At 35.7% G+C, this 25,068-nt stretch overlaps 1 protein-coding gene across 13 annotated transcripts in view; it reads left to right on the top strand.

The window, feature by feature from the left end:
* LOC109025523 (ankyrin repeat domain-containing protein 36B) overlaps positions 1 to 25,068 on the top strand; it is a 141,775-nt gene that overhangs the window by 78,480 nt on the left and 38,227 nt on the right. For 7 of the 13 annotated variants that reach the window (XM_063695583.1, XM_063695592.1, XM_063695593.1 and 4 more), the window contains 8 exons: positions 7,713 to 7,854; positions 15,205 to 15,418; positions 17,787 to 17,970; positions 19,097 to 20,011; positions 21,416 to 21,568; positions 23,073 to 23,143; positions 23,482 to 23,575; positions 24,074 to 24,103. In XM_063695583.1, the coding sequence (XP_063551653.1) occupies positions 7,713 to 7,854; positions 15,205 to 15,418; positions 17,787 to 17,970; positions 19,097 to 20,011; positions 21,416 to 21,568; positions 23,073 to 23,143; positions 23,482 to 23,575; positions 24,074 to 24,097 (1,797 nt within the window). In that variant the 3' untranslated portion in view covers positions 24,098 to 24,103. Of the gene's footprint in view, positions 1 to 7,712; positions 7,855 to 15,204; positions 15,419 to 17,786; positions 17,971 to 19,096; positions 20,012 to 21,415; positions 21,569 to 23,072; positions 23,144 to 23,481; positions 23,576 to 24,073; positions 24,104 to 24,701; positions 24,891 to 25,068 lie in introns of those variants that run through there. The other 6 variants (XM_063695585.1, XM_063695584.1, XM_063695595.1 and 3 more) reach the window with 4 other exon arrangements.

The raw sequence follows: 25,068 nt of genomic DNA, 5'->3' as shown, positions 1-25,068 counted from the left end.
AATCCAGTCTATCATTGTTGGACATTTGGGTTGGTTCCAAGTCTTTCCTATTGTGAATAGTGCCACAATAAACATACGTGTGCATGTGTCTTTATAGCAGCATGATTTATAGTCCTTTGGGTATATACCCAGTAATGGGATGGCAGGGTCAAATGGTATTTCTAGTTCTAGATCTCTGAGGAATCGCCACACTGACTTCCACAGTGGTTGAATTAGTTTACAGTCCCACCAACAGTGTAAAAGTGTTCCTATTTCTCCACATCCTCTCCAGCACCTGTTGTTTCCTGACTTTTTAATGATTGCCATCCTAACTGGTGTGAGATGGTATCTCATTGCGGTTTTCATTTGCATTTCTCTGATGGCCAGTGATGGTGAGCATTTTTTCATGTGTTTTTTGGCTGCATAAATGTCTTCTTTTGAGAAGTGTCTGTTGATATCCTTTGCCCACTTTTTGATGGGGTTGTTTGTTTTTTTCTTGTAAATTTGTTTGAGTTCTTTGTAGATTCTGGATATTAGCCCTTTGTCAGATGAGTAGGTTGCGAAAATTTTCTCCCATTTTGTAGGTTGCCTGTTCACTCTGATGGTAGTTTCTTTTGCTGTGCAGAAGCTCTTTAGTTTAATTAGATCCCATCTGTCAATTTTGGCTTTTGTTGCCATTGCTTTTGGTGTTTTAGACGTGAAGTCCTTGCCCATGCCTATGTCCTGAAAGGTAATGCCTAGGTTTTCTTCTATGGTTTTTATGGTTTTAGGTCTAACGTTTAAGCCTTTAATCCATCTTGAATTAATTTTTGTATAAGATGTCAGGAAGGGATCCAGTTTCAGCTTTCTACATATGGCTAGCCCATTTTCCCAGCACCATTTATTAAATAGGGAATCCTTTCCCCGTTGCTTGTTTTTCTCAGGGTTGTCAAAGGTCAGATAGTTGTAGATATGCGGCATTATTTCTGAGGGCTCTGTTCTGTTCCATTGGTCTATATCTCTGTTTTGGTACTAGTACCATGCTGTTTTGGTTACTGTAGCCGTGTAGTATAGTTTGAAGTCAGGTAGTGTGATGCCTCCAGCTTTGTTCTTTTGGCTTAGGATTGACTTGGCAATGCGGGCTCTTTTTTGGTTCCATATGAACTTTAAAGTAGTTTTTTCCAATTCAGTGAAGAAAGTCATTGGGAGCTTGATGGGGATGGCATTGAATCTATAAATTACCTTGGGCAGTATGGCCATTTTAACGGTACTGATTCTTCCTACCCATGAGCATGGAATGTTCTTCCATTTGTTTGTATCCTCTTTTATTTCCTTGAGCAGTGATTTGTAGTTCTCCTTGAAGAGGTCCTTCACGTCCCTTGTAAGTTGGATTCCTAGGTATTTTATTCTCTTTGAAGCAATTGTGAATGGGAATTCACTCATGATTTGGCTCTCTGTTTGTCTGTTATTGGAGTATAAGAATGCTTGTGATTTTTGAACATTGATTTTGTATCCTGAGACTTTGCTGAAGTTGCTGATCAGCTTAAGGAGATTTTGGGCTAAGACAATGGGGTTTTCTAGATATACAATCATGTCATCTGCAAACAGGGACAATTTGACTTCCTCTTTTCCTAATTGAATACCCTTTATTTCCTTCTCCTGCCTAATGGCCCCTGGCCAGAACTTCCAACACTATGTTGAATAGGAGTGGTGAGAGAGGGCATCTCTGTCTTGTGCCAGTTTTCAAAGGGAATGCTTCCAGTTTTTGCCCTTTCAGTATGATATTGGCTGTGGGTTTGTCATAGATAGCTCTTATTATTTTGAGATACGTCCCATCAATACCTAATTTATTGAGAGTTTTTAGCATGAAGGGTTGTTGAATTTTGTCAAAGGCCTTTTCTGCATCTATTGAGATAATCATGTGGTTTTTGTCTTTGGTTCTGTTTACAAGCTGGATTACATTTATTGATTTGCGTATATTGAACCAGCCTTGCATCCCAGGGATGAAGCCCACTTGATCATGGTGGATAAGCTTTTTGATGTGCTGCTGGATTTGGTTTGCCAGTATTTTATTGAGGATTTTTGCATCAATGTTCATCAAGGATATTGGTCTAAAATTCTCTTTTTTGGTTGTGTCTCTGCCCAGCTTTGGTATCAGGATGATGCTGGCCTCATAAAATGAGTTAGGGAGGATTCCCTCTTTTTCTATTGATTGGAATAGTTTCAGAAGGAATGGTATCAGTTCCTCCTTGTACCTCTGGTAGAATGTGGCTGTGAATCCATCTGGTCCTGGACTCTTTTTGGTTGGTAAGCTATTGATTATTGCCACAATTTCAGAGCCTGTTATTGGTCTATTCAGAGATTCAACTTCTTCCTGGTTTAGTCTTTGGAGGGTGTATGTGTCCAGGAATTTATCCATTTCTTCTAGATTTTCTAGTTTATTTGCGTAGAGGTGTTTGTAGTATTCTCTGATGATAGTTTGTATTTCTGTGGGATTGGTGGTGATACCCCCTTTATCATTTTGTATTGCATCTATTTGATTCTTCTCTCTTTTCTTCTTTATTAGTCTTGCTAGTGGTCTATCAATTTTGTTGATCCTTTCAAAAAACTGGCTCCTGGATTCATTAATTTTTTGAAGGGTTTTTTGTGTCTCTATTTCCTTCAGTTCTGCTCTGATTTTAGTTATTTCCTGCCTTCTGCTAGCTTTTGAATGTGTTTGTTCTTGCTTTTCTAGTTCTTTTAATTGTGATGTTAGGGTGTCAATTTTGGATCTTTCCTGCTTTCTCTTGTGGGCATTTAGTGCTGTAAATTTCCCTCTGCACACTGCTTTGAATGTGTCCCAGAGATTCTGGTATGTTGTGTCTTTGTTCTTGTTGGTTTCAAAGAACATCTTTATTTCTGCCTTCATTTCGTTATGTACCCAGTAGTCATTCAGGAGCAGGTTGTTCAGTTTCCATGTAGTTGAGCAGTTTTGAGTGAGTTTCTTAATCCTGAGTTCTAGTTTGATTGCACTCTGGTCTGACAGACAGTTTTGTTATACTTTCTGTTCTTTTACATTTGCGGAGGAGAGCTTTACTTCCAACTATGTGGTCAATTTTGGAATAGGTGCGGTGTGGTGCTGAAAAAAATGTATATTCTGTTGATTTGGGGTGGAGAGTTCTGTAGATGTCTATTAGGTCTGCTTGGTGCAGAGCTGAGTTCAATTCCTGGGTCTCCTTGTTAACTTTCTGTCTCGTTGATCTGTCTAATGTTGACAGTGGGATGTTAAAGTCTCCCATTATTATTGTGTGGGAGTCTAAGTCTCTTTGTAGGTCACTCAGGACTTGCTTTATGAATCTGGGTGCTCCTGTATTGGGTGCATATATATTTAGGATAGTTAGCTCTTCTTTTTGAATTGATCCCTTTACCATTATGTAATGGCCTTCTTTGTCTCTTTTGATCTTTGTTGGTTTAAAGTCTGTTTTATCAGAGACTAGGATTGCAACCCCTGCCTTTTTTTGTTTTCCATTTGCTTGGTAGATCTTCCTCCATCCTTTTATTTTGAGCCTATGTGTGTCTCTGCACGTGAGATGGGTTTCCTGAATACAGCACACTGATGGGTCTTGACTCTTTATCCAATTTGCCAGTCTGTGTCTTTTAATTGGAGCATTTAGTCCATTTACATTTAAAGTTAATATTGTTATGTGTGAATTTGATCCTGGCATTATGATGTTAGCTAGTTATTTTGCTCGTTAGTTAATGCAGTTTCTTCCTAGTCTCGATGGTCTTTATATTTTGGCATGATTTTGCAGCAGCTGGTACTGGTTGTTCCTTTCCATGTTTAGTGCTTTCTTCAGGAGCTCTTTTAGGGCAGGCCTCATGGTGACAAAATCTCTCAGCATTTGCTTGTCTGTAAAGTATTTTATTTCTGCTTCACTTATGAAGCTTAGTTTGGCTGGATACAAAATTCTGGGTTGAAAATTCTTTTCTTTAAGAATGTTGAATATTGGCCCCCACTCTCTTCTGGTTTGTAGAGTTTCTGCCGAGAGATCCACTGTTAGTCTGATGGGCTTCCCTTTGTGGGTAACCTGACCTTTCTCTCTGGCTGCCCTTAACATTTTTTCCTTCATTTCAACTTTGGTGAATCTGACAATTATGTGTCTTGGAGTTGCTCTTCTCGAGGGGTATCTTTGTGGCGTTCTCTGTATTTCCTGAATCTGAATGTTGGCCTGCCTTGCTAGATTGGGGAAGTTCTCCTGGATAATATCCTGAAGAGTGTTTTCCAACTTGGTTCCATTCTCCCCGTGACTTTCAGGTACACCAATCAGATGTAGATTTGGTCTTTTCACATAGTCCCATATTTCTTGGAGGCTTTGTTCATTTCTTTTTATTCTTTTTTCTCTCAACTTCCCTTCTCACTTCATTTCATGTTCCATCACTGATACCCTTTCTTCCAGTTGATCGCATCGGCCTCTGAGGCTTCTGCATTCTTCACGTAGTTCTCGAGACTCAGCTTTCAGCTCCATCAGCTCCTTTAAGCACTTCTCTGTATTGGTTATTCTAGGTATACACTCATCTAAATTTTTTTCAAAGTTTTTAACTTCTTTGCCTTTGGTTTGAATTTCCTCCTGTAGCTCAGAGTAGTTTGATCATCTAAAGCCTTCTTTTCTCAACTCGTCAAAGTCATTCTCTGTCCAGCTTTGTTCCATTGCTGGTGAGGAACTGTGTTCCTTTGGAAGAGGAGAGGCACTCTGCTTTTTAGAGTTTCCAGTTTTTCTGCTCTGTTTTTTCCCCATCTTTGTGGTTTTATCTACTTTTGGTCTTTGATGATGGTGATGTACAGATGGGTTTTTGGTGTGGATGTCCTTTCTGTTTGTTAGTTTTCCTTCTACCAGACAGGACCCTCAGCTGCAGGTCTGTTGGAGTTTGCTAGAGGTCCACTCCAGACCCTGTCTGCCTGGGTATCAGCAGCGGTGGCTGCAGAACAGTGGATTTTCATGAATAGCGAATGCTGCTGTGTGATCTTTCCTCTGGGAGTTTTGTCTCAGAGGAGTACCCAGCCGTGTGAGGTGTCAGTCTGCCCCTACTGGGGGGTGCCTCCCAGTTAGGCTGCTTGGGGGTCAGTGGTCAGGGACCCACTTGAGGAGGCAGTCTGCCCGTTCTCAGATCTCCAGCTGCATGCTGGGGGAACCACTGCTGTCTTCAAAGCTATCAGACAGGAACATTTAAGTCTGCAGAGGTTACTGCTGTCTTTTTGTTTCTCTGTGCACTGCCCCCAGAGGTGGAGCCTACAGAGGCAGGAAGGCCTCCTTGAGCTGTGGTGGGTTCCACCCAGTTTGAGATTCCCAGCTGCTTTGTTTACCTAAGCAAGCCTGGGCAATGGCAGATGCTCCTCCCCCAGCCTCACTGCTGCCTTGCAGTTTGATCTCAGACTGCTGTGCTAGCAATCAGCGAGACTCCGTGGGCGTAGGACCCTCTGAGCCAGGTGCAGGATATAATCTCCTGGTGCACCATTTTTTAAGCCCATTGGAAAAGCGCAGTATTAGGGTGGGAGTAACCCAATTTTCCAGGTGCTGTCTGTCACCCCTTTCTTTGACTCAGAAAGGGAACTCCCTGACCCCTTGCACTTCCTGAGTGAGGCAATGCCTCACCCTCCTTCGGGTCATGCACGGTGCACTGCACCCACTGTCCTGCACCCACTGTCTGGCACTCCCTAGTGAGATGAACCTGGTATCTCAGATGGAAATGCAGAAATCACCCATCTTCTGCGTCGCTCACACTGTGAGCTGTAGATCGGAGCTGTTCCTATTTGGCCATCTTGGCTGCCAGATGAAGAATTTGCTTTTCTTACTGACTGGTGGTGATTTTGGCTCCTAATAATTTAAAGTTTGCCTAATCATTAGTTAGTAATATTAGGAAAAACCACTCAAGTGTACACTGTACATATAGTGATAAAATCTTTTAAAGTGACAGTGCCTTTATAGTACCACAAGTCATCTCCTAATTCATTTTTGGGAAATTTAACACATAATGAATTAGTCAAGTTTAGTCCAAACAAACAGTGACAAATTAAAGTTTCATGATTTATGTTTTTCACTGATTTTAGGCTAATGCAAATTATTTTTCACTTCTTAGTTACAATCCAGTGATTTGGGAGTAGGTAAACGTAGATTAAGAAGTTTGATATTAAACTTTAATTATTTCAAAATTTTTCTCTTTTTACACTTGATTATTTAAAGATAGAGTTATTTTTAAAACATGTACTCTGACAGAAAAGACATCTGAGAAAGAAAACTAGCAAATTTATCTTCCACTTTTGCATGTGCAAAAATTGTCTCAACAACTAGTAGTGAAAAAGTGTTGTGATAGAAAGGACCTCTTTATATATGCAGGACTTACTTGTGCACAAAAGTATGAGAGAATGTGGATCAAACAAGACAAATTAGGGTAAAAAAAGCTTTAAAATTCATCACAAATAAGTTAAAGCAGAGTTTCAGTGAAATTTGTGAAAATTACAAAACTGCTTGTATTGAGGAAGAGCAACTACATAATAACTCTTCAGGAAGAACAAACTTAAGTAAATACCCTCTAATTTGACAAATGATTCACCTGATTGTCAGGAAAGTGATGCATCTGGCATGTCTGTCTCTGTAGTAGTCCAGATATTTCCTGAACAAAAATAACCCAGTCTCAAAAATGCCCTTCTTTCTCATTCACACTCTGGGTCCCCAGAATATGCTTGCCAGTCACCTTCGGAGCTTTATTTAAATAGAAATAAAGTAGACTGTGAAAATGACAACAAACCAGATACTGAACATGTTTTTAACTCAGACAAGGAAAATTTTTATAATGATACTGAAAGTACAAAAGCAAGAAACCCAGAAGTAGTTATGGTTGAAATAAAAGAAGACAAATAGGTTGTGAGGCAAATGACAAAAAACTAAAACACCGCTAATTGGAAATTAAACATCAGACATATGCCTCAATTTAGTGATTCAAAAAGCCTTTTAGGTATGTGGCTTACCTGCTCCAAAGAAATGAAGCATGTGATTAAAAAAAAAAAAAGATTATGGTGTTTCTGTTGTTACAAACACAACAGTACAAAACCAATACAGAATGTGTTCCAGAAGCCGTTATGTGACAACTGTAGTGCAAATAAATATGAAAGCATAAAACTTGAATTAGAAAATGTGCATTATTCTCCACCACACGGTGACAGAACATCAGCAGTATGTCTAGAAGTGGAATTAAGTGATATATGCAAAGATTTAAGAATGAGGTAAGCATATTACAAGTAAAGTAGAGTTCCTGGCTTTGGAGAAAGTTCAACTTCCAAAAGACTTAGAGGGTCACTGGCTGCTACTCTGGTTTTTCTCTTCACCAATTATTTGATCCATTTGAATTTTTTTACTTATGAAAATCTCTTGTGTAAAATGGGGTTATCTAAATACCTAATTGTATGTATAAATAGATTGTTTTTGCAATTAAAATAATTCAAGCTCAGGAAGACTTTCTCTTAATCTTTGTTCCTTAATTAACCCAAGTCGCTCTGTCAGTTTTCTAAATAGCATAGGAACTGGGAAACTAATTTATCCGTAGACCATGTGGTCTTCTGAACTAGAGTCAACATAAAGGAAATTGCTTAAAAAAAAAGTACAGAACAGGTACCTGTGTTTGTGCTCATATAAACAGATGGGCAATTCCCACTTCTGTACATTTAGTATATGCTATAAATATTTTGGGGACATTTTGAAACAGTGTTATTTATTTTGTAGGTGAAAAACCAAATACATTCTAGGGATGACCTTGATGACATAATTCAGTCATCTCAAACAGTCTCAGAGGACGGTGACTTGCTTTGCTGTAATTGTAAGAATGTCATATTACTCATTGATCAACATGAAATGAAGTGTAAAGGTAGGACCAATGCATAAATATAAGGCTTTTTAAAAATCCTATAGCAATGTATGCACACATTGCTTAGCACTGTACCATAGAGTACTGATATGTTACAAGAATGTTCATCTCAGAAATATGCCTTATGTTAAAATAGAATGAAAGCAACTGTATCTTGTACCTTCTCAGCCAAAGAGCTATGATCATTTCGCTGTGCTTTTCTCAGTGTGAATGGCACACCCAATGTGTTTGTTTACTCTGCTTCTCTTCTATGCCATTACCCATTTACCCACGGTCATGTTACCATTTCCTCCCACCTGAAATACTGTGATAACCCTCTAACTGTCTTTCCTACTATTCCACCTTCCAAAACCATGGCCTGTTCTGCAATCATAATTATATAGTTGTAAAAAATCACACCTGATCATGTTACCTGCTTGCTGAAAACCCAGCTGCCATTTATTGCTATAAGGTATGGATCTCAGTCCTCCAGCTTTATACTGCATCATTGCGTACCCTTCTCTGTGCCACAGCCAGTGCCTTAGGTGTTTGCTCCTACAATCTGTAGCTTTAGTGTGGTATAATTGATATGTGATACAGTGCACACATGTAAAAGGTACCATTTGATAAGTTTTAACAGATGTATACACATGTGAAACTATTACCATCATCGAGATAGTCAACATATATCCATCACCCGCTAACGTCTCCTCATGGCCCTTCATATTCCTGTTTTTAAAAGCTGCTAAATGGTTTTCCAAAATATTTGTACTATTTTCTATTCTCTTCAGCAGTAAATGACCATTCCAGTTGCTATGTTGTCACACTACTGGTGTATTTATTTTTTTAAATTTTAGTTATTCTGATGGGTGTATTATGTATATTCTTATGGGTTTAATGTACACGATCCTAATGACTAAAATGTTGAGCATCTTTCCATGTGTTTATTTGCCATCTGTACATCTTCTTTGTTGAACTGTCTTTTCACATCTATTGCATATAAAAAAGTAGGTTGATGTTTTCTTACGTGTTGAGTTTTAATAATTCTGTATGTATTTGGATACTATTACTTTTTAGCTACTTTTTTACAAGGGTATTTTTGCCAGTTTTTGGGTTGACTTTTCACTTGCTTTGTAGTATCTTTTGAAGAGCAGAAGATTTTAATCGTAATGAAATCCAATTTAATTGTTGAATTACAGATTTTGCATTTTGTGTCATATGTAAAAAATGTTTGCCTAGCACAAGGTCACAAAGATTTTTCCTGTGTTTGTTCTAGAAATTTTATAGATTTGGATCTTCCATTTAAATCTGTGCTCCATTTTGAGTTTCCTTTTGTCTATGGAGTGAGGTGAGGTATGGATTCAAGTTCACTTTTTGGATATGGACAGCCAATTGTTCCAACACCACATGTTGAAAAGGCTATCCTTTCTCCACTGCATTGCCATCCTGCCTGTGTCAGTCATAAGCTGGTTGCATATGTGTTATCTATTTCTGGACTGTCTGTTGAATTTTATTAATTTGCAGATGCTCCCCAAATTGTGGGAAACCCAGTGTTTTAGTCAAAAGCAATTTAATACTTCAGTAAACCCACTGTAAAGTCAGTAAGTCAAACCACCTTAAGTTGGGGATTGTCTGAATTTGACTTTATACAGGTTGAGCATTGCTAATTTAAATATCCCAAATCTGAAATGCTCTAAAACCCCAGACTTTTTGATTGCCAACATAGACACCACAGTGGAAAAATTCTACATCCGACCTCATGTATACAAACATTGTTTCATGCCCCAAATTATTAAAAGTATTGTTTAAAATTACCTTCAGTCTTTGTGTACAAGGTAAATATGAAAAACAAATGTATTTTGTGTTTAGACTTGGGTCCTATCCCCAAGATATCTCATCATGTATATGCAAATATTCCAAAATCCAAAATCTGAAAAACTTCTAGTCTGAAGCATTTTGAATAAGGGATACTCAGCCTGTACCTATGGCACACTGCTTTGGTTACTATTGATTTATAGTAATTCTTGAAATGAATCCCCCAATTTTGTTCTTTGTTCTGTTTTGACTATGCTAGATCCTTTGCATTTTCACATGAACTTTAGAATCAGCTTATCAATAAAATAAAGACTGCTCGCTTGTTGGAAATTAAGTTGGGATTGGGTCATATTTATAGATTAATTTGGGGAGAATTGACATCTTAACAATAGCGAATCTACTCAATAAAGTGTATGTCTGCTTTTATAGAGGTAGTATTTAATTTTCTCAGTAGTATTTTGTAGTTTTTAGTTTATAGGTCTTTTCATATTTTATCCGATTTATCTGTATTTCATTTTTGATGAAGTTGTAAATGATAGTTTAATTAGTGTAGATGTATTTGACTTTCTTTATACAGGTTGAGCATTGCTAATCCAAATATACACTTTTATAAAACTATAGAAAATGATAGTTTTAAAATTTTCATTTGATTGTTTATCGCTAGCATATAGAAATACAGTTAATTTTTCTCTATTGAATTTGTATCCTTCAATCTTGTTAAACTCACTTATTAGTTCTGGCACATTGTTGGTAGATTTGATCAGATTTTCTTCATAGACCAAAGGTTGTTAAACCTTTCTTTCTCAAACTACCCTCTTACTAAGGATAGTGAATATTTTAGGCTTGTGGCAAAAGGGTCTCTTTTGCAGCTGATAAACTCTGCCATTTTAGTATGAGAGCAGCCATAGATCATCCATAAATTAATGAACACAGCTGTGTTCCAATAAAAGCTTATCAGACAAGAAGCTGGCCCACAGGTTTGGGTTTACCCATACCTATTTTGTGGTCATGGTTGTGTATAAAGACAATTTTATTTCTTTTCTTAAACTTGGATGCCTCTTATTTCTTTTTCTTGCCTGACTGCATTAACTAGAATCTTCAGAACAATGCTACAAACAAGTAGTGAAAGCAGACATTCCCATGTTCTTCCTCATCTTATGGGAAACGCATTCAGTTTTTCACTATGATGCACGTTAGCTGTAGGTTCATCATAGACGTTGTTTATCATGCTGAAGAACTTCCCTTGGATTCTTATGTTACTGAGAGTGTTTCTTCTTTGAAACATCAGGAGTAAATTTTATCAGATGCCTGTGTCTGTTGGGATGATCCTATGGGTCTTCTCTTTCAGTTTGTTTTGTGGTAAATAAAGATGATGTTTCAATGTTAAGCCAACCTTCCATTTCTGGAATAAACCCCATTTGTTTATGACGTATCACCTTTTCATTATACTGTCGGATACAATTTACTAAAGTCTCATTTAGAATTTATTATAAAGACTTTTATTTTTTAGACCAGTTTTATGTTCCTGTCAAAATTGAGAGGGAGGTTCAGATATTTTTTTGTATACCCCCAATCCAATACATGTTTAGCCTCCTTCATTACCAGTATCCTTCACCATAGTGGTAGTTGCTATGATAGATGAGCCTAAATTGACACATCACAATCACCCCAAGCCCATAATTTGCATTGGGGTTCACTCTTGGTACTGTACATGTATGGATTTGGACAAATGTACAATGATGTGTATCCATGTTATATAAATTATTTTGACTTCCCTAAAAATCCTCTGTGCTCTGCTTATGTATCTTTTCCTGCTGTCTCTTACCCTTTGGCACCCTTTTACTTTATCCATAGTTTTGCCTTTTCCTGATCATATAGTTGGAACCATACAGTAAGTAGCCTTTTCAGATTAGCTTATGTCACTTGGTAACATGCATTTAAGGTTCCTTCACATATTTTCATGAATTGATGGCTCATTTCTTTATGTGTAGAGTGATATTCCACTGTATGGCTGTGTAACCACAGTTTATTCACTCCACTATGGGAGGATGTCTTCGTTGCATCACAAATTGGTTGAATTTTTACATTCGTGCTCATGAGGGAATTTTCTTGTTGGTAATATTTTCTGGTTTTGGTTCAGGGTAAAGCTAACATTACAGACTGAGTTGAGATATACTCCTTCTTTCTGTTTCTTTTGGGAGAGTTTATGTATAATTGTATTATTTTCTTCCAGTAATGTTTTGTAGAATTCACCAGCATAGCCAGCTGGGTCTGGAGTTTTCTTTTAGGAAGGTTTTTAACTATAACTTAACTTTCTTTTATAGATATAGGGCAATTCACGTTATCTATTGCTTGATTGAGATTTGCTAATTTTCATTTTTAAAGGAATTTGTTAATTTTATCTAAGTTGTCCTCTTTACTTACATAGAAATTATAATATCTTGTTATATTTTTAGTATCTGTAGAATCTATAATTATGTCACATTGTTTATTTCTGAAATTAGTAATTTGTATTGTTTCTTTTATTCTGAGCAACCTGGCTAAATGGAGCTTTATCACATTTATTGATCTCCTCAAGGTGTTTTGTGTTGTTGATTTTTTTCTGTTGTTTCTTCTGGAACCAACAGTATAACAAAATACCATAGACTGGTTCAAACAGCGGAAGTTGATTTCTCGCAGTTGTGGGTTCAGCAAAGTCCAAGATCCAGATGCTGTCGTGTTTTTTGTATGGTTAGGGAATACATCCTAGTTCATGAATGCTTTTTCTCTGTGCCCTCACTTGGCAGAAGGGGTGAAGGAGATCTGGGGTCTGTTGTATAAGAGCACTAAGCACTAATCCCATTCATTAGGGCTTCGCTCTCATGACCAACTACCTGTAAAAATCCCCCCTCCTAATACCGTCACATCTGTGATTGGCTTTCAGCATATAAATTTTGGGGAAGACAAACATTCAGACCACAGCAGATGTTTATTATTTCCTTTCCTCTGCTTGCTTTGGGTTTATGTCACTCTTCTTTTATCTAGTTGCTTAAGGTAGAAGTCAAAGGCATTGATTTAAGACTCTTCTAATGTAGACATTCAGCAGTGCTAAAAATTTGTATTCAAGTACAGCTGTAGCTGCATTCCACAAATTCTGGTTGACGAATTTTTATTCAGTTCAGAATATTTTCTATTTTCTATTTCTATTTTCATTACCTGTTTGACCCAGGGTTATTTAGATGTGTGTTACTCAGTTTCCAAATATTTGTGTATTTCCCAGAGTTATTTTTGTTATTGGTCTTTAATCTGATTGATTTGTGGTCAGGGCACATACTTTGTATGACTTAAATCCTTCTGACTCAATCCTTTAATTGAGAGTTGTTGTACGGCCTAAAATATGGTCTATTTTGGTAAGTGTTCCGTGGGTACTTGAAAAGCATAGTGTTGTTCAAGTCTATTCTTGCTGATTTTCTGCCTTCTTGTTCTATCACGTATTGAGTAAAGGGTATTGAAACCTCAGATTACCTAGAAATTGTCTGTTACTTTTTGTAGTTCTATCCACTTTGGTCTCATATATTGTGAGGCTGGTTTGTTATTAGGGGCATAAAGACTTAGGATTGTTATGTTTTGTTGATTAACTGAACCTTTTACTGTCGTGACATGACCTTTGTTATTTATTGCTGGAATTTTTTTTTGCTATGAAATCTACTTTGGTATTAATACAGCCACTCCTGCTCAGCTGCCTTTGGCAACTGTTAGCATGTATCTTTTTCCATCCTTACAACCAATTTGTGTCTTTACATTGAAAGTGCATTTCTTATAGGCAGCCTGTAGTTGGGTCTTGCTTTCTTGATGAGCCTGACAGTCTGTATTATAGTTGAGGTTCTTAGACAAGTTTCATTTATAATGTGATTACTGATATGTTTGTCTGGTAGCTGTTTGATTGCTATTAATCCCAACTGTTCTCTGTTCCCCTTCTTTTCCTGCTTTCCTTTAGATTAGTCAACTGTTTTTTATGATTCAATTTTATATATATTTTTGGGTTTATTAGCGATAACTGTTTTGCTATCTTAGTGTTTAGGATTTTTAGTATATAATTTTAACTTATCACAGTTCACCTTCAGTAATATTATACATCCTAGATGGTATAAAAAATGACAATGATACATTTTCATTTTTTTCTGTCCCAGACACTTCCTTCCTGAATCTGTGGGATTATGGTTTGTGTTAAGGTTAGAATATTTTTGGCCATTTTTTCTTTAATTTTTTTTCTGTCTCTTCTTTTTTATTTGAGGAGTTATCTATTAGCTGCTTGAAAGTTTCTTGCAGTTTATCCTCTCAAATTTAGGAACTTTTCCTTTGTTATCTCTAATTTGTGTTTATTTCCATCCACTATAGTTTTTACCTCTGACAATGTAATTTGTGTCTCTACAAGTATGGTTTGTGGTTTTTTTAAAAAAAACCTTCCCTGCCTCCACTTATTATCTTGAGTTTTATTTGGAGTACAGAGATTTACTTATAATCTTTCCATTCTTGCTTTTAGATTTGGGGTAATTCCTCACTCCTGAGGCAAGACCTTTCTGAGTATTCATTGTCCTGTGAAGTATGTGGTATTTTGGCCTGGCTCATGGGAATGGACCCTCTTCCAGTCATTGTGTGAACCCCAGATATCGTTTCTGCTAATTTTCTTTAACTGTTTTTTTTTTAATTTTATTTTCCATTGTTCTTAGGAAGTTTCCTAGCACACAGCACTTTTCATTACTCCACTAAATACCCAAGAGGGAATCTCTGCACATCTCCAGGATTTGTTTCCTGTATTGCTTTTTTCTCTCCAGTTTTCTGTCCTGTGATCTCTATCTGCTTTGGTTTTACTGGCCTCTCAGCTTCATCACCCCAGCTCTATGTCAGATTTTCTCCCTTTGTCATGGCCTCGAACCTCCATCAAAACTCTGTCAAAAGAGCTGGGATATTTGTAAGGCCTGCTGTATTTGTTTTCTGTCTTTCAGTGATCACCTACCATCTTCATTGCCTGAAGTCCACTGTGTTGAAAATCAGTTTAATGTATTTTGTCTGTTTTGTTTTTTATTCATTCAGATAAGATGAAAAATCAGTATCTGTTACTCCATCAGAGCTAGTAACAGATTGCAGCAGAGCTTCAGCACAGCACATGCTGTAAACTAGCCAGAGTGCTTTGCTTTCTTCTTTGCTTAACTGCTTCTTTCTCATCCTTCATTTCTCAGTGTAGCATCTCTTCCTCAGGGAAATCTTCCCTGGGTGAAGTATAGATCAAATTATCTTATGCAATCACATAACTATGGTTTTTTTTTTTTACAGGACCTATCTGAGTTTATAACTGTCACCTTTTTATCTTGGTTCTTCACTATACTTTAAGCTAAAACAATAGCAGAGGTGTTGTCTTATCTGCAGACCTTACTATAATATCTTCCACCTTGTAGGCACTCAATATGTACATACTTGTTCAATGTATGAATGAATACCTGTTAAAAATGCACAGTCCTTTATATCCAAAAATCTACTCATGTATTTTATCTCTACTTTGTTTTTTCCTGGTTACAGATTGTGTTCACCTATTGAAAATTAAAAAGACATTTTGTTTATGTGAAAGATCAATAGAACTTAAAGATAACCACTGTGAGCAACTTAGAGTAAAAATTCAAAAAATGAAAAATAAGGCTAGTGTACTACAAAAGAGACTATCTGAAAAAGAAGAAATAAAATCGCAGTTAGAGCATGAAACACTTGAATTGGAAAAAGAACTCTGTAGTTTGAGGTATGATCTAGTTTTAAATAAATGTTTGAACTGTTTGTTTTATATTAAAGACGTATAAGGAGAAGTTTTGTAATTGCGAACTTCCTTCTGGGATTTAACAGGGAAGAAAGCTTCTTAATCTTATGGAGTGTGAAATTATTGGATATAATATCACAAGTTCTTAATTGTGATACTTCTCTAATAATTAAATGCATATTCTTTTAAATCATAGTTTTAATGGCTGTATAGAATTTTACCCTTTGGAAACCTCATTATTTAATTGATGAATTGAATTTTAGGTTTTAAAAAATTTTTGTAATAATGCTACAAGGAACATCTTTTATATACACAGAGTTTTCTACATTTCTAATTATTTACATTGGATAAATTCTTCTGGTTAAAGTATAGAAACTTTTTTAGATCTGTTTTAGATCTTTGATCAATATTTCTAAATTGTTCTTAAGAATGTTCATATTAATTTATAATTCAACCAACAGAGTATAAAACAGATATTTTTGTTTACCCAGAATAATTATTTTAAAAATTATCAGCCGGGTGCAGTGGCTCATGCCTGTAATCCCAGCACTTTGGTAGGTCGAGGTGGGCAGATCACGAGGTCAGGAGTTCGAGACCAGTCTTCCCAATATAGTGAAATGCTATCTCTACTAAAAATACAAAAAATTAGCCAGGTGTGGTGGTTGCACCTGTAATCCCAGCTACGCAGGAGGCTGAGGCAGGAGAATCGCATGAACCTGGGAGGCAGAGGTTGCAGTGAGCAGAGATTGCACCAGTGCACTCCAGCCCAGTGATAGTAGGAGACTCCCTCTCAAAAAAAAAAAAAAAGTATCCAGTTTTATTCTTAATATGCAGGGAATAAAAAGTAAAATGGAAAGTGATTACTGATTAGCTTATTCAACATCTCTCTCTCTCTGCTATGTAGATAAAATTAATTCAGTTTTACGCTGAAGACATGTATTATTCTTTGTTGTTTAATTAAATATTAGATCTTGTGTTGTTCCAAAACAGATTTTACAATATGTTATAAAGTACATACTAATCAGCAGGATAGACTGAAAGTGTTACCCAAAAAACAATCTTAAAAAGTGTAGGGTAACATATTACATTCTTAACCTAGTCTTGAATTACAGTAATCTGCTGATATATGTTTCATAAAGACATCGAAAATGCTATCTTGCAATGTAAATTATGTTTAGGGATACTTGCAATGAATGTTTCATGAAGATGAAAATGTATTTCTAGTGAATGTATCAGCTTGTTTATAAAAAGTAACTTTATGTTAATTACTCTAAATGATTCATCCTAATTGAGGAGTAATTACTGTGTGAAGAAAAGATAATTTTTATCTTGTAACTTTACTGAATAATTTTCAACATCCTTTTTCATAATATTTGCTAGAGTTACTAGTAATAGAAACTTATGCAGGATGTTCTCTTATCAATACATTTCAACTTATACATGCCCTTTGGATGAGATTGAGGTGAGAAATTAAAAACATGAGAACTAGAAAGAAAAATAGTATTTAAGAACATAGAAACTTTATTAGGATAATAAACCAACATATGAATGTTTTATTTTCTAATATCAACAAAGAGAGTCAAACTCTGTAAGATATTTGAAGAGATTTATTCTGAGCCAAATATGAGTGACTGTGGCCCCCAACACAGCCCTCAGGAGGTCCTGAGAACATGTGCTCGAGGTGGTCGGGGCGCAGCTTGGTTTTATACATTTTAGAGAAGCATGAGACAGCAATCAAATACATGTAAGAAATACATTGGTTTGGTTCAGAAAGGCAGGCCAACTCAAAGCTGGGTCTTCCAGGCTGTAGGTAAATTTAAACATTTTCTGGTTGACAATTGGTTGAGTTTATTTGAAGACCTGGGATTAATGGAAAGAAATGTTCAGGTTAAGATAAATGATTGTGGGGACCAAGTTTTACTGTGCAGAGGAATCTCTCAGCAGACTTCAGAGAGAGCAGATTGTAAAATGTTTCTTATCGGACCCAAAAGGGTGCCTGGCTCTCAGCTGAATATCCCCTGGATCTGCATAGAAAGGAAGGAAAACAAAGGGGAAAGGGGGTTCTCTATAGAATGTGGATTTTTCCCACAAGAGACTTTGCAGGGCAATTTCAAGGCATGGCAAGGACATATATTTTGGATTAAATGTTTTCTTCCTTGTCTCATAAGGTTATGCCAGAATCAGATTGAAAAGCAAGTCACAATATACAGGGTCAAATATAACCCATCTGATGAGAATCCATGGTTTGTAGGGCATGACTCCCTGGACCCCTTAGGTAGGAATTTGGGCAAGATAAAAAATTAGAGCTTAGTCCTCACTGATAAGATAAATTCTAAGATAAGTATATTTACAGATTTGCCATACAGCAAGAAAAAAAGAAAAGAAGAAGTGTTGAAGAGTTGCACCAAAAAGTTAGGGAAAAGTTAAGAATCACAGAAGAGCAATATAGGATAGAAGCTGATGTGACAAAACCAATTAAACCGGCTCTCAAATCAGCGGAGGTGGAATTGAAGACAGAAGGAAATAATTCAAATCAGGTAAATTAATGTTTGGTAAAACTTCATATTTCTACTCTTATTAATATTACTTATAGCATCTCTTTCATTTAATGTATATTATTTAGGCCTGAACAATCCCTAAATTTTATTTCATCTTAACAATGAATCATGGCATTTATAGCTATAATTATTTATAATAAATCTTGAAATATTTTATTTTAGTTCAAAGGCCTTTTGAAAACAATGCTATTCTACAATATATACTTAATGATATTGTAAGTATTTTGCTCCTAGTGACATAGTTCAGCATATTTCCCCATTTCATGTTAATTACATTTCAAATGTTATGGAAAAGGAATAAAAGTTATCACAATAGCAAATAATCTCATGATTTTCTAAGAAGAGTTTTATAGATTTAATTTTCTTGACTTTTGGTGTCTTGAAATAAAAGATTATTTTTGTATGTATATATCTACCTCACAGAAGTTACTGATTTGGTGGAAGAGCACTAGGAATAGAGTCAGAAAAGCTGGGAAAAATCCTGCAGCTTGCTTATATTTTTAACCTTTTGCTACAGAATTATAACTAAATGAGTTCATTGATTTGTGCACGTAAAAGTGCTTAGTATAATGCCTAGACTTATCATTTATCAATAAATGTCATTCTTAAAACTGACCATAACAATATTAGAAAAGTAGAATATCTATACAATATTTTAGAAAAAGGGAACTTAAAGAATTTGGAAAATGTCATTCATCTGTCCAAATATCTGCCAAGCTAAGGCTCTCACTATAGGGAGAGGTATAGTTTAGATGTTAGAGTGTAAACCCAATTTTTTAATGTGGTCATAGTTATTAATTCTTTATGCCTTGCAATTTGTTGTAATTCAGTAAAAGCCTTTTTTTATCCTGAAATTTAAAATAATTATCTAGTGGCTTCTTTTTTGCTTTCATGGATTCACTGTCTTCAAATAAACTTTTGAACTTTGGGGAATTTATGCTGTATGAGGTTTGAGGTTTTGACTCAACTTCTTTTTTCCCAGTTAGATATCCAGTTATGGCAACCTCTCATTGTATAAATGTATGGGTTATTATTTAATTTCAGAAGCAATCACAATATGTTGTCCTATTGGATACTAGTTACAAGTTTGCTTTGTTTTACTTAGGTTTCTGAAACTGATGAAAAAGAAGACCTGCTGCATGAAAACCGCTTGATGCAAGATGAAATTGCCAGGCTCCGGCTGGAAAAAGACACAATAAAAAACCAAAACCTGGAAAATAAATACTTAAAAGACTTTGAAATTGTGAAAAGAAAGTGTGAAGACCTTCAAAAGGCTCTAAAACGGAATGAGGAAACATTAGCAAAAACGATAGCCTGTTATAGTGGACAGCTTGCTGCTCTGACGGATGAAAACACAACGCTCCGTTCCAAACTGGAGAAGCAAAGAGAGAGCAGGCAAAGACTGGAAACAGAAATGCAATCATACCGTTGTAGACTGAATGCTGCTCTATGTGATCATGATCCAAGTCACTCATCAGAAAGAGACCAAGAGCTTGCTTTCCAGGGCACAGTAGATAAATGTTGTCATTTACAGGAAAATTTGAATTCTCAGGTTCTGATTCTTTCTCTGCAACTTTCTAAAGCTGAGAGTAAGTCCAGAGTCCTCAAAACTGAGCTCCATTACACAGGAGAGGCTCTGAAAGAAAAGGCTTTGGTTTTTGAACACGTGCAAAGTGAGCTAAAGCAAAAACAGAGTCAAATGAAGGACATTGAAAAAATGTACAAAAGTGGATACAATACAATGGAAAAATGCATAGAAAAGCAGGAAAGATTTTGTCAACTAAAAAAACAAAATATATTGCTTCAACAGCAACTGGATGATGCTCGCAACAAAGCTGACGCTCAAGAAAAAGCAATACTTAATATTCAAGCCGGATGTGATGCTAGAGTACAAAACCTTCAAGCTGAGTGCAGAAAGCACCGTCTTTTACTAGAAGAAGACAATAAAATGTTGGTCAATGAATTGAATCATTCGAAAGAAAAAGAATGCCAATATGAAAAAGAGAAAGCAGAAAGAGAAGTAAGTATCAAGAAAAATAAGTATTTTTCAAACTTCCTGAAGTAAAATTTAAAGTAATATTTGGTTACAGCTGAATGTTGGATCTAGTTGAATATAAAAAAGTATACATATGATAAATATATCTGCTTAGAAACATTCCTTGTCTCCAGCAAGTCAAAGTTAGAACTGAGAGATGCTTTCCTCTGATTAAAGTCAATGTGTCGCTTATAAAATTTTAAGTTATAAAATGTGAATATAGACTAACATTAATAATGTAGTCTTATACTGCTGAAGTAATAATTTTAATGTATTTATGTTGCAACATTTTAAGACCATGATAAATCAGGTATATGGAAATGCTCATACCTAAAATGGTATTTTGAAATTGATTCAATTAAGTGGGGTACTTTGACAGTGAATTTCAGATTTCCTAGATGAACTGAAGTGTATTCCCTATTTCATAATTACTTTTCTTCAGTAGCTTTAAATATGTCTTAGTTGGTAAAATTTTGTTTTTCTTCATGTCAATTTGACTTAAATCTGAAACTGTTTCAATCTCAAATTATGTATAGATATGATCATTCTATTCTTTAAAGGCATCTAATTTTACTTCTATTATAATATGGGGAAAATGCAGTAAATTTTAGCCAAATCATGTTTGATTTAATCTTCCCACTGGCATTTATAATTTACTTTCAGTTTTTAAATAAAAAATTTGCTCATAATTTTTATTTCAAGGCTCAATTACTATCATTTGGATATAACTTTGTCCAGGACAAAGAGAGGCATAGCTATCTGTGATTTATTAGTTTGACACTGGATCCCCATTCTCAGACTAAGGAGGATTTCAGACTAACGAGGAGTGGCAGGATTCAGGTAGAGTAGGAATGGAGTGAGTACGGAGGAGAGATATAGCAGCTGAGTCAGGGCGGGAGGTGGAGGGCGGGTTACTTAGAGCATCTAAGGCCACTGGAATTTTACTTTTCTTCTGAGATAGACATCTATTGGAAGGATTTAAGCAGATGATTTAATGTGAGGAACTCTGAGGTTGATTTGAGTTTCTAATTTAAAAAAAGAGGGAAATCATTCCACAATGTATAATTTACTACCATCAGTCTCACCCACATACTCATTTCTTTTTGAGACTTCAGAAGGTTTTTAAGCATTGCAGATTCATCAAGGGAGGAATGACTAGTGGGCTGAATATGTTGTGTGAATAACAATACCAGTTTGGCAGGAAGATAACACCTTCTGTATCCTTAACTGGATTCAGTAACACACAGGAATGTGTACACATGAGGAAAAGAAGGTGAATCGGCCTGTGTGGTGAGATTTTTCAAAGAGTATGCTTTAGAGTTAAATATTATTAATGGTCTAATAATAAGGTGATTTGTAAAATCAGTAACAAAAATAACATCTTATCAGGTAGCTGTGAGACAGCTTCAACAAAAACGAGATGATGTCTTAAACAAACGATCAGCAACAAAAGCTTTGCTGGATGCTTCATCGCGTCACTGCATCTATTTAGAAAATGGGATGCAGGATTCAAGGAAGAAATTAGACCAGATGAGAAGTCAAGTATGTATGCAACTTTGCACACCAACAACTGTTAATCTGTAGCTAGTTAACTAATATAAAGTGTTTTGGGGTACTAATTTTAGTGGATGGCTTTCTTTTGTATTTTTATGATAATGTTATTAAAATTTTATAGTGGATGGCTTTCTTCTGTATTTTCCTTATTATTAATTTTATTAAGATTTTATTATAATGCACCTATATCTTGATCTCTGGCTTTCATTCTGCCATTTTTTATACATATATTTTTTTCTTAAATATTTAACCTTAGGAAAGTTGAGAATTATGCATCATTTCTCACAGAAGTTGAGAGAGTTTTTTTTTCTGTTAAACAGTCTATTTTTAATGATTTCTCTATTGGCATGGTGAGGCAAGCCAGATGAATTCAGAGGATGATGTCTAATGGAATGTTTCAGAAAATTATCTTCTGTTTAGTCTCTACTTTTCTGAATGTATAAAGAACCTGTGTATACTTATTTCTTAGATTTCAGGTTAACTTGTTCAGAAAGGCCATTTTACTGAATAAATTTTTATTTCGATGAAAATCCTTACTCCCTTTGTATTGGCCTCAGAGAGCACACTCTGTCTCTATATGGACAGTTAGCATTTGCCAACATGTATCTATTTTCTCTTATTTGTAGAAAAAGCTAAACTAAAAAGGGGGTTATAGAAGGTCAGCAAAGGATGGGTTTGAGATGTTTGGGTTGGTTAAGTGGGCACTTAGACAACAGGGCTTCTCCTTTGGCATGTTTAATGGACATCTTTGCAGTTTAAGATGATGCTTTTAAATTACTTCTCTCCTAATGATGACCTGAGTCCTGCTATTCAATGGGAGAGTCAATAAGATCCTGTAGGATCTTATTTGGAACTGACTTTGTCGATTTTAATTTTGTTCCTGCTTGTTTTTAAATTTTCTTGTTGTTTCCCTAGAAAGGAAAGATGACGCTTAGTTTTAAATATTTAAAAATGTGCAAGTTGCTTTGCTATAATAAAACTAAATGCATACATACAAAAAATAAAATTATAGTTGATGTGGTGGTGTTTGGAATTCAAAATATAAATGCTTAGCATGAGGTAATCCTTTATCTTTCCACATTTTACCAGTTTGTAAGTTTGAGTATTTAACTGATAAAATGTAATTCAAAAGCAAGAAGAATGTTGTGTTTTAGTCCTAGAGCAGGGGTCTGTGAACTTTTCTGTAAAGGGCCAGATAGTATTATGTAAGGCTTTGTGAGCCATAAGATCCTTGTTGCAATAACTCGGCCCTGCAGTTACAGCACAAAAGTAGCCATGAACAATATGCAGACTGAAGGGGTGTAGCAGTGTCCCACTAAAATTAATTACAAAAAACAGGTAATGGGATGATTTCACCTAGATTATGACCTTTTATAAATAAAAAAGATTGTGATAGTCTAAAATATTTTATATATATTTTGTTGATTCATTCATCTACTGATGGACATTTAGGTCATTTCCAAATGTAATTTTTAAAAATTCTTTGTTTCAGTTTCAAGAAATACAGGATCAACTTACAGCTACTATAAGATGTATTAAGGAGATGGAAGGCGACGCACAAAAGTAAAATTTGAAGCAGCACACAAAATAACTTGAGTATTTATGAAGCAAAAGAGCACTGTAGTATGAAAATTGTATCAGTTATGATAATTAGTATGTCTTTGTGAAGCCAAAAAAGTTTCATTTGTAAGCTATATTGAAATACATCATTTTTCTACATTATTCCTAAATTTTGCATATTATCACCAAAACACAGGTAGAGAAATGACACAGTAGCCCAATCGTCTACTTTTGTGATTGCTAAGAATTTGTGTAATTATACCTTCAGAAGTTTGTTTAGAATTTACATGATTTTTAAAAAATTACGTTTGAGAGTAATTATTTTAAAATGCACATTTTAGGCTTGAAGTAGAACATGTGATGATGAGAAAAATTATTAAAAAACATGATGACCAAATTGAGCGGCTTGAGAAAATCCTGCAGCATTCAAGTTTGGTAAGCTGATCTCTTAATTTCTGTCATACTGAAAAGGAATTTTATTTTTCCAGTAGGATGGGTTAAATATCCCTTGTCCAAAATGCTTGGGACCAAAAGTAGATTTTTTTCAGATTTTGGAATATTTGTATATACCTAATGAAATATCTTGCGGATGGTACCTGAGTCTAAACATGAAATTCATTTATGTTTCATATATACCTTATGCACATAGCCTGAAGGTAATTCTCTACAATGTTTTACAGTAATTTTTTGCAGGTAAGAAAGTTTTTACTGTTTTCCCCAGAGCCTGTCACATGAGGTCAGGTGTGGAACGTTGCAGTTGTGGTGTCATGTCCGTGCTCAAAAAGTTTCAGATTGTAGAGCATTTTGGATTTCAGATTTTTAGATTAGGGATGATCAATCTACAGTACAGATGCTCCTTGACTTACAGTGGGTTTACATGATAATGTCTCTTGTTTGACTGAAACATTATAAGTAATATTTGATTTATTTCAGATGCTGCAGGTGTTTGAGAGCTAGATGAAGGTATGTTGCCAAAATTTATGAATTAAATTCAAATCATTGATTTCTGAAATAAACTCTAAGTAGTGAACGGTATTCCCTCTCAATTACTTGGTTAATAAATGCTACATTAAATATTTTTTCTTACACACATCTAGTGAAAGATGTGAAAACATAAACATTCATAGTGAAGGGTATACTTATGCTTTGTTAATTCATCATGTTTCATAGCTTTAAAAAATCGCAAGAAGTCTGTGTATCCCTTTTTTTCTGGCCCTACACTTTTCTTCTGCCACCCCTATAGAACTGTCAGCCTGCACACTGCAACTGTTCTCACAAAACAAAGGCACCATCAACTTCTCAAGGTTAAGGTAGTGATTTAAGGCTAACAGACCCCACACTCGTGATAATAATTAGTTAAGCAATTACAGGTCACAAGCAGTCACTTGACCAGTGACATTTTAAATCTCTAGTCATTGACTTTGTCATTGGTTTACTTTTGCCCCTGGGAAAAGTTGAAAATTCCTTAGCATGGAATCAAAACTCTCACATCAGTGTGGTTCTTGTCAAGTTATTCAGCCTTATCTTTCGCCACTTACCACACTCTGCACCTTTGTTCTAGCATCCAGCCAAACTAGACTACATGGAGCTCCACAGTGATCGTCTTCACCTCCAGCTGTTTGCATTTACTTCTTCCCTCTATCCTACATGTGTTTTCCTTCCCCTTCAGATATCAACCTATGAATTGCCTCTACCAAAAAGCCTACAATATTGACACAAACCTGGGCTAGTATCCATTCTATGTCTTCCAGTAAGTGCTGTCTTACGCTTGTCATTGTATGTATGACTCCGTATGGGAATTGCCTGTTTGTTTTTTCAGATTATAGCATACAGTTGTTGAGGGGTGGACCGTATCATCTTTATCTTGTAATTCCAGTGCTTGTCCTAGTACCTTAGCACATGGTTGCTGAATACATGAATGAAGAGTG

This window comes from Gorilla gorilla, chromosome 12 (assembly GCF_029281585.2).
Source record: "Gorilla gorilla gorilla isolate KB3781 chromosome 12, NHGRI_mGorGor1-v2.1_pri, whole genome shotgun sequence".
Lineage (NCBI taxonomy): Eukaryota > Metazoa > Chordata > Mammalia > Primates > Hominidae > Gorilla > Gorilla gorilla.
This window is presented reverse-complemented; position numbering and strand designations above follow the sequence as displayed.